General features: G+C 42.8%; 1 protein-coding gene across 1 annotated transcript in view; it reads left to right on the top strand.

Annotated features, from left to right (window-relative positions):
• Positions 1-2,835: 2,835 nt before the first annotated feature.
• RELN (reelin) overlaps positions 2,836-10,596 on the top strand; it is a 440,736-nt gene continuing 432,975 nt past the window's right edge. Inside the window, exon 1 of the mRNA XM_072965186.1 lies at positions 2,836-3,346. Within this exon, the coding sequence (XP_072821287.1) occupies positions 3,121-3,346 (226 nt within the window). The 5' untranslated portion in view covers positions 2,836-3,120. The remainder of the gene's footprint in view (positions 3,347-10,596) is intronic.

Genomic DNA, 10,596 nt, shown 5'->3' with positions numbered 1-10,596 from the left:
TTCCTGATTTTTTAAAAGATTACTAAAAAATATCAATGGTAACCAGTTGAATTGGATTCCATGAAGAACGTCTCAGAGGTGTGCGAGCTGGGGCCTCTGTAACTGTAAGGAACACATGTTAGTCCAAAGGACTGCTGAGTGGAATGTACAAGCATCTACAACCTTCTTAAGCAGCTCAACACCACTCAGGGAATTATTTAAACAGTCTCTGTGCCTGTTAATGAACAACCATGGGGCTGTAGCCACAGATCCAAGCCTGCGTAGTTAAGAGTATAAAAGTCACCCAGATGCACATAGCGAAGTCATGTTGTAAAAGTTAAGAAAGCACAAAAAAGGGGAAGATTGGAAAATAAACTTGTTCACATAAATTGAATGTTAAGAAAGCCTTGCTGAGAGATTGATAAGAGAATACTTCTTACAGAGTGAAAAGCGGGTGACCACCTGGAAACTGAGGACCTTCTGGGAATTAGGCGCCAACTGTGTCCTGGATCAAGTAACAGTGCTTTACTAAAGACATTTTACTTAAAGCTGTGACCTTAGGATCAAGCACGACCATATTTGATCCCAGGCTCCTCTTCTTGCTGAGTCCCTTGACAACTTGTATGAATCTCAACTTTCTCTTCTAAAAAATGAGGATAATTATACCTACTTCACAGGCCAATGTAAGGATTAAATGAGATAATCTGACAAAAGAGAAGGAATAGTTCTTGCCACATCCTTCTAACAGCATCAACATGCATTCATTCCTTGTGGTGGCTTGGTTTGCAATGGCTAAGTGCTGGGACTCTGGAATACGACTGCTCAAATCATTGCTCTCTTACAATCACAGCTGTGTGACCTTGGACAAGTTACTTGACCTCTGCTTCAGCTTCTTCATATGTAAAAATGTACTATTAATAGTACTTTCCCCATAGGGTTATGAAGATTAAAGGAGTTAAAATATGTAAAGTACTTGTGCCAGTGCTTGGCACATAAGTAAACATTTAAAAAAATGTAAGCTAAAGACGTTCAATAGTTTTGGATTCTTTCTAGTAGTGATTGATTTTGTCTTAGGTTCCATTCACATAACTGGACAGGAAGGAAGCCTTGGTAACAGCCTTGCCACCTGAAGGCGGGTGTCTTGTAGTTCTGTATGAGGCAACACTGCCTGTCTGCGGGGAACAGGTGGTGGTGCCGGCTTCCCCTCTAGCGAGGGTGGTTATGTATGGTTCAGGGCAGTTCCGGGTGAGAGCCTTGGGAGCCAGCAGCCAGGCTGCCTGACAGCCAGCTTTTGTTACTGACATTGGTCAAATTAACATTTCTGATTGTTTCCTCCCTTGTGAAATGGGGATAATTTTTGCCTCTCTGGGTTGTGTGAGGATTAAATGAGGTTAATTCACCTACAGTCCAAAGCCTGCACCAGCACAGAGCTAGCCGCGGTAAAGATGATTACATCAAATGTACACAGCAGTTGAGCCCACGGGGATTTTGAAGGAAGGGAAACCAGAAGGCAGCTCGAAGTGGCCCTTCTATCTATCTGAACTCGGCCTGGTAAGAGGAAAAAAACCCAATCTCTTCCTTTTGCAACGAAGTGACAACAGAGGTCTCCCCGCGGAAAGACTCCCCTTGTCTTTCATACTCCCCTCGCTACCCACCCCACCAAATGCAGGCAAAGACATCATCCTTTCCAGTTTTACAATCTACTCATTTCTGTACGTGCAGGTTTATCTGAGCTTGGTGGCAAGCCAAGGGTGGGTGGGGAGAGGCATTAAAACCTGGCAACCCCGCTCCCGCATCTCCGGATGCCGCAGGGCTCCTGCCAGCCGTCCTCGGTTAAAAACGTGCTTTTTATTTCTCTTCCCCGCAGCCTCCTGTGCTGCAGCTCATTACCGCTCGCTTCAATCACCGCTGCCAGCATCTCCCCAGAACGTTTTCCCCTCCCCCCATTTCAGGGACATTGGTCGTAGCTGACATTTAAAGAAAATAAACACCGATTTTAAAAATTACAACCATCTCCGCCTGAAGAACCCAGCAGCAATGAATAACTGAACAGTCCAGGGAAGAGCGCCTGTCGGGGCTCAACTCCGCCAGCCGTTCCTGCCACAATTCCCCACACCCAAGCAGCACAAATCACCATTTCCAGGCACCACTCAAGGCTGCCAATTCTACTTTCGCTTAATCTCATTTTAAATCCGGCTACAGATGAGGCTCGGTCGCTGCGGCGAGGAGCCGGGCGGGGGGCAGTGGGAAGGACGCGAGGCCCGGGTGGGTAGGGAGCGCAGGAGGCCCTCGCGGTTCCGGGCCGCTGGCGGATCCCCAGAACAAGTGCGGGCCGCCCCGGCTCCGAGGCGGGCGAACCCCGAGGGGCGCGGGGCGCAGCCTGCGCAGACAAAGAAGCCGGCGCCGGCTCCCGTCCCCACTGCCCCTGTCCTTCCCCCGCGTCTCTTCTAAGGAAAAAGAGGGAAATCTGAGGGCCAAAGGAGGCCGTCCTCTCCTTTTGCTCCTCCAGACAGCTGGGCGGGAGGGTCCGCTCTCGGAGGTTTTTAAGACCCTCACAGCAGATTCGCGGACCCCGTGGCCCTCGACCTCCCCTAGCCAGCCTGGCTCGCGTCCCTCAGCAGACCCTCCGGGTGCGAACTGGGCGCCGGCGTCCGGGCCCCGGGGAGGCGTGCACCCAGCGCACGCGTGCGCCCCGGGCAGCACGAGGTGCGGCGAGCGAGCCTGAGAGGGCGGGGGCCGGGCGGGCGCGCGAGGGGCGGTGCATGGGGGCGGGGGAGCGGCGGGGGGGGGAACTCGGCGCCCGGGGCTTTAAGAAGGTGTGGAGGGGGGCGGGCGCTTTCCCAGGGCTGGCCGAGGGGCGTCGCGCAGAGGCGACGGCGGCAGCGGCGGCGCACCGAGGCAGCGGCTAACGCGCTCTCGGCGCCCACAGTCCAGCCCCGCGCTCCCGCTGCCCGAAAGAAACTTTGGGAGCTGCCGTCTCCCGCGGAACTTCCCGGAGGGGCTCCGCGCCCGAGCCCGGTCTACTCCCACTGCCGCCTTCTCGCCTTCCCTCAGCGTGGGTCCTCCGTCCCGGCGTCTCCAAAACTGAATGAGAGAGCGGCGCTCGGGGCGCGCGGCGGCGGCGGCGGCAGCGGCGGCGGCATGAAGCGCAGTTGCTGGGCCCCGCGGACTTTCCTCCTGGCGCTGTTGCTGGGGGCGACGCTGAGAGCGCGCGCGGCGGTGGGCTATTACCCCCGCTTCTCGCCCTTCTTTTTCCTGTGCACCCACCACGGGGAGCTGGAAGGGGATGGGGAGCAGGGCGAGGTGCTCATTTCCCTGCACATTGCGGGCCACCCCACCTACTACGTACCGGGACAAGAATACCATGGTAGGTACCACAGCATGTCCGCGCTCGCTGCCGCCCCGTGCGCCCGCGAGCGCAGCTTTGTATCCCTTTCTTTCTTCCAAGGGGTCATTTGAACCAGAACCGTGACGGCCCTTATCTCCACATAGCGCTCAGTGGCGGGAGAGAAAACAAAGTTAGTGGATAGAGTCGCGAGTTGGGGTTTAGTCACCCCCCCTCCCCCCACCACACACTCCCCTCACGCGTCTCGTCAGGAGCTGGTTCTGGTGAGAAACGCTGGAGGATTCTTGGGGTCTTTCCCCGTCAGTCGTGGTTCTGGCAGCTGACACTTGAATGAATCTGCGCATTATGTTTCCTCAGCCCGAGTGCTTGGATCCCAGACCTTTGTCCTGCTCCCGGCTTCCCTGAAGGGCACCCGCGTGGCGTTGGGGCTGGCGCTGGGCTTTGCGGACCCGCTGGTGACAGGTTGACGCGCCCCGGTCCCCGGCCGCCCCGCGCTGTCGCCCGCCCGCTGCAAAGTTCCCGCTGCTCCGCAGCCAGGGGTCCCTCTCCTTTCCTTCGGTGTCAAACAGCCCTCCTGACACGGAGAGGCTGCTTCCAGCGCTCCATTCTTTTTTTAAAGTGATGTTTAAAATGCCAGGAATTGATTTTTTTCCTGATTTATCTGTTACTTTTAACATGCTTCTTGATTTTAGGATGATCTCTGTGATGTTTATTAATGACTTTGTCTCACAGTTTTAATTTCCAGGTAGGGGCTGGAAGTCCCTTATAATTTAAAGGTACCTTTTTAAAAAAGGATTATTATGAAATCCTTCATCAACATTAAACCTGATCGAAGAGGTACAGTTTAGCAGCAAGAAATAGAATTTTATGTAGTGCATGCATTTTTTCTTAATATGTTAAGCTAGTAAACGGGTATGTAGGGAAATAAAAAGATTTTGTCTATATTGTTATTTCCACTGGAACTTCTGAATATTTCACTTACATGAGGCTTTTACGTGGTGACAGGGACTAGTTAATTGGAATTTCAAGACAGAAATACTGATAACCAACCGAATAGTAACTATTGTCTAGTAATCTCATGCTGTAGTTTCCATCTCTTGTAGGCTAACAGTTATTGACATAGAAGGTAATAACCCATGAAGCAACTGGCATTTCAGATAAACATGCATATAAAAATAATAAGAATCCTTAAGTTTTCTGGTAAAAAAAAAACCCTTCATATCTGCTTTAAAATGTTTAGCCTGAAAAAATGCTTTCTAGAGAATTAAAATAATGCTTTTATAACTTTCTTGTGGCATGGTGGCAGCCTTGTCTGTAAAGCAGGAGTCTAATTCTATGAAATTTTAGACTTTGAAATATTAATTTTCTATAACTGATCCCCTCCCTAATAAAAGCGCTTATTGTATTCTTTACCCGAGAACAGCCTGGCGTTTTTCTGAGTTTATGAGTATCTTTTAACCAGAAGGACCAGCCAGTATGATGGCAACCCAGACATCACCCAAAGACTGAGCCTGTCACTTGGTGTGACCCTTAGCAAAGGTGCTTGCCTGTTATTAGCTGTAAGTGAGAGTAGTAGGTTAGTGAGCCAAGGCTGGGCTAAAAGGTGTGTTTGTCGAGTTGTGATGGAAGACCATGTAATAATACAAAGCCTTATCTTTTTTTCGGTTTTTCATATCTTTTGTAAGGTGCCAGCATAGAAAACTTAAAAATGCCAAAATATAGCATAGTCTTTGCTTTTACTATAGAGCTAGCAAATACAAGTCAGCCTAAGACTGACCATAGTCACATAAGTCTGAAAAGGAATGAATGACACAGCGTCAGAATAAAGTATAATACTTCAAGTTGCACATTGTGTGGGTGAGTCTCAATTTCTACCTTTTCCACCACTAGAAAAGGTAGAAATTTTGTTATGTAAGTTTAAGAAGATCAAATTATTCTAAGCTTTGAAAATGGTTACTGTAAGAGTTTAAATTCCTGTTGCCTGTTTTGTCAAATATTTAGGTTTTGAAAGTGGCTGTAGCTATAGGCCTTCAGTAAGACTTTTTCCTTGTAAGATTTGCTATAGGTAGAAGAAATGTTTAAAAAATGAAATGATGCTTACATACATCTCTTTTTCTTTTAGACGTTTGAAAGTTAGTTAAAAATTAATTATATAACATCTATTTAAGAATTGAACTGATGATAGGAAAACTTAACCTACTATACTTTTGTGGTTAGCTCATTTTATACGACACCAAAAAGTAGGAGGTTATTCAGCCAAAAACTTTTTAAGTTAAGAATATGTGCAATATTCGCTTGAGACTTTATTTCTAATCTTCTAAATCTTTAAAAATGTACCAGTTATGTCAGGAAAAGTCAACCTTATCTATGATTTACATTGAACTCAGCATTTGTAGGAATGGTGTTTGAGGTACACCTGATGGCTCTTACTTTTTTACCTAAAAGAGTGCATTGGAGATAGAGGTGGTGTGTACAGGGGCACCTACCACAGAACGTGACTGTAGCTCAGGCTGCGTCAGCTGCCCTGAGACGTGTGCTGTGAGACAGAATCTGAAATGGAGAGGTAAATGTCAGTCTAGGACAAAAGTGGTTCAAAATTATGGGTCTCTGTAAGTGTCATATTTATTTAAAGATTTCTGTTGAAAAATCTTTGAAAACAAAAACAAAAGCATAATACAAAAGAATTCGAAGCTTGTATATCAGACAGAATTGTCACATATTTCCAATGTCTGTAGTTTTGGCAACTTTGTAAACAGTGCGTGGTTTCTTCTACTACTTCTCACTCAGTCACTTGGTACCTCTGTTGTCTTCTTCCCATATATTTCAAATTCTGATGTCTGTGACTTTCTTGAGATGACGTAGTCACAATGAACCATGGTATGTTTGCATGATGGTTACACCACAGTGTAGAAGATCAGCGAAAAACTGGTGTCATATAAGTCATGTTGAATTAGAAAGGTCTCAGGGTCAGAATTTACTTTTTTCCTAGAATTTCCTCCTTTTTTTTTTTTGCACAGATCCCAAAATATGGTCAATTTCTTCAACATGGTTTTCAGGCCCAAACCCCTGTTTTTGTTTGGTTTTTATTTGCCTATTTGTTTTTTGTAGAAAGTTGCAAATGATGGGAAAATAGGAAATGAAAACCCAAATGGTCTAGTCAGGTAGCCGTTTCTCTTTCCCAGCCACACCTGGTGATTCACTGCTCCTTCTCCCAAAGACCAGGGCAGCATTGTGAAACATGCAGAGGTTGGGTTGATGTCTGCACCTTTCCTTTTCCACAGTCACCTCTCTTCCTCACTCCCACTCCTCAGGTTTTTATTTATAACCTCCTCCCGCAACCAATTTATAGTGAATGTGACTTGTCCATATTATATTCTCTCACAGTCTTAATTACAGCTGTGGAAAGGTGTTTTCTATTGTTTAAAATAATTTTGGCATCACTGAGCAGGCATACAACATATATTGAGATAGAAAGACTTTTAGATAACACTGAAATCATGTAATAAGGACCTGCCTGCTCACAAGATGGACTTTATTCAGTCACCATCAGCAAGGAGAAGGCAGACATTAGAGAAAACATTATCTATGAAAGCCAAGCATAGGTAAATGAGTCTGTGGAAAGTGCTTAGTCTTTGGTGAGACAATTTATCAGAGTTTCTGAATAGACAAATTCCCTTTATTACAGTGGTGTTAAGGTGGGGGGAAATGTTCCATTACAGTGAAGAATAAGCTCTAAAATATTGATTAAAAAATATTCTGTCTTAAGCAGAACTGACCTGGTAATAAAGTGTGATGCTTTAAAAAGGGGATTTTATTCTTTTTTGTAAGTCCAATATCACTGTTGGTAGTTCTTTAATTCTACATTTCCATTTTATTATTTACTTAATCATATTGTGAGATGGGCGGGAAAAACAATTTCAACTACTCAAACAGAACACTTACCTAAAAAAAGATACAATCAGGATAAAGCATTTAGAGTGTTTTGTTGTAACAATTGCCAGTATTCCTATTCTACATACATGTGTTCTGGAATCAGCTGGTTGCCTTTTAAAAACCACCACTCAAAGGCAGCACGATATATAGTGACCTTTCAAATACTGGAATGATAAGTATGTCAGACATAATTTTGGTAATATACTCCAGATTAAATTCCTTTCAAAGAAAATGATTTTATTCTTTGAATTAAAGTTGTTTGATATTGCTAAGGTAACTGGGCTGTTGATCAGGTAAGTGGTTATTTGTCCTTTATATGTCTCAGATTTCAGGAATCAGCATATTTAAACTCTCGGAATCATTTGTCAAATGCAGTTTGTAAGTGAACTGTGGCTGTATCCTGCTTGTGTATGACTTTAACAATTGGGCATTTTAAAGCATTTTATTTTGCTTATCTTATATTTCATCTCACTCTCTACAGGTTATTTTACTGATTTGGTTTAGATTGTTTCTTAAATCATATGAGTATTGCTTTAATATATATTCCCTGTGTGAGTTTTAGTTCCAACAATAAACTAAAAAAATCAGTTCTTTAGAATCATAATTGAAAACATCTAATTTAGGCAGATAGTCTTACTTCAGTCACAGCACTACATTGCTAGAAATTATTTAATTAGAATATTTCCTTCCAATTTTTATGAATCTTTATTTTAAACTTTTATTTTTGTTTTCATTAAAAATGTTAAAGAATAAAATAAGAAAGCTGTATCATTATAATTATGTAAGTATATTTTTTAACAAAACCATTATATTCCAATAAAGTTTTTTTTAATTAATAAAGTGATAGGTATTTTCACAAGATTTTAAAGTCAATACTGTTGACTTCTAAATTTTTTCATAAATTAGTTTCATTCAAAAGGCAATATCTAAAACCTATCGTTGATTTATTTTTTTCCATCTCTGGAATTGGTCAACTTTACAGATAGTCTGGGCACTTTACATTATCAATCATTTAGGATATGTTGAATATTAACCCATAATTGTTCTGGTATCTTCAAATGCTACTTTGACGGTTATTCATTAGGTCTTTAATCTTCACAAATTGTTGCTGATGCATATATAATTGAAATATATTTCAAATAGCCTTTACATTAGGAAAAGCATAAATAAATGGAGCTACCAGTAGTTATTGAACATTGGCATTTAAAAAATCTTGTATATATTCTCACATAAAAATAATATAGTTCTTTTTTTTTTGAAGGTTCTTTATGCTATATAGAAATAGAAAGAATGGAAAAATGAATAGCCCTACTCTCAGTGCATATGGTTAGAATGGGCAGGTTCACTGTGAACAGAGAAGTGGTTTAAACTATGTCTGGGTAATGACAACACGCACATGAAAAGGAAAATTCATTGCTGTAAATATTTTGGCTTCAAGAATATTTTGGGTGATTAATCCACCCCCATTGATTTTAATCCTAGCCCATTGATTTTAAAGTTATTTATGAAATAATCAAACTGTAATTTCAATCTTATCAGCCTTAAACAAAGAAGTACTAAAAACATTTTCAGAAATTGGAATCAAACTTTCAAATATGAAGATTTCACAATGACTGTTTAAACACAGAAATGGTCTATTTAAAAACAATATTCTTGGCTCTCAGGAAATTCCACATGAGGTGATCTCACTTTGGTGTCAATTGTGTAGCTTAGAGAGTAATTTTCACCCTGGTTACCCACCATGCCCATCTCACTGAAGGCAGAGCTTCTGAAGTGTTGAGTGCTGCCTACAGGTTAACCAATTATTTCTAATGTGCAGTTCTCTAAAACTACACACAATTTTTCCTTTTTCGTTCAATCTCCTGTAGAAGCTAAGTGTAGGGCCTGGATTTGGGTGGAAGGGAGTGCGGAAGGATCACTACAAATGTACAGATGTTGATTTGTGGCTTAAGGTAGCTGTAATCATTCCAGAAACAAAGCTAAGGTGATTAGATAGCTTTTCAATGCTACAAAGAGACAGTTATAGGAACTCTAACGTTCCTAAGTAAACATTGGAAACCCAGGCTATCTTTTAATGCTAAATTAGCTTTTCCTGAGAAATGTAAAACATTATTTGGAAAACAAAAAAAATTAAATTTTGCTGATTAAAGGATTCTTTGAAATCATAAGAGAACTCAGGAGCGTTTCAGATAGCCCTGATTATTGATGTATGCTGGTGCCCACATACCAGGTGACATGGAGAAGAAGTGATAATAGTTCACCAGTAAGTGCTCCACCCCCTCAGCATCCCTCTCTGCCTTTCCTGCTCTGCCCTTCTCCCCTCTGACTGTATCTCACCTGCTTTCTCCGATGACCCCTCTCCTCCTCCTCCTGGATTTTCTCACTGTCTTTCTTCTTTTGCCCCCTTCCTTCATGTCACAGGACCTTGCTTTCCCTCCCTTCTCCCTTTCTCTTTTTCTGCTTCATAACTCGATTCCTTTGCTCCTTCAATTCTTTCTCTTTTTCTTTCTTCCCTTCAGGTTTCCTGTCACCCTCTCTACTCCTTTTCCCCTCACTATAGCATGACAAAAATATTAGTGTATTTATATAAATTATTGTATTCATTGAATATTGCAGTAATAAAACTGGGTGAACAAACTTTTGTATTTCTCTCTTTAAGCATTAATGTTATCTTTCTGTGACATGCGTTTGCCCTTTTTAAAAATCATGGGCTAGTTATTCCTTATAGGAAAGCAGGCTCTCCCTCCCACACTGTAAACTCTCAGAAGAACTTTCAAGTCAGTTGCTGTTTAATTCTCAGTTAGCTACTTTCCCCACCATCAGTGATAGGGTCAAACTGCAGAGTCTGAAGTTTGTGCACGGAAGCACGTTCATACACCATGAGAGAGAGTAGAATTTTAAAAACCACACATTGAATTGGCTTGAATCTAAAAGGCAGCCCAATTTGGAGGTGTCTTATATGCTTGAGTGTGCAGAGACTCTTGTAATAAATGGATGAAGGAACTGTCTCTCTCACCACCTCAGTCACCTCAAGTCATCTCATTTACTTGCTGGTCTCATTGCCAAGGCTCGTAACAGTTGCACAGCTATGAAACAGTGAGGCCACCTTTTAAGGCAGCTGGCACTCAACAGGTCACAAAGGAGGTGGAGGACCTTGGTATATATACTAGATTGGGAGTCAAGAAGGGAGATGTGTTGCTCTGGGGTAAGTTCCACAGTCTTTCTTGAACAAGACCTATTTTATAGTTTTATACCTGTGAACTCGATCTTTTCTAAGCCCAGAAATTCAGAGATTCCTTGGCTGAGAGCTCAGACTTATTACACTGAGAAGAGAAGTC

Source organism: Vicugna pacos, chromosome 7 (assembly GCF_048564905.1).
Source record: "Vicugna pacos chromosome 7, VicPac4, whole genome shotgun sequence".
NCBI lineage: Eukaryota > Metazoa > Chordata > Mammalia > Artiodactyla > Camelidae > Vicugna > Vicugna pacos.
The sequence above is the reverse complement of the archived record's forward strand: the minus strand, read 5'-3'. Positions and strand labels throughout refer to the sequence as shown.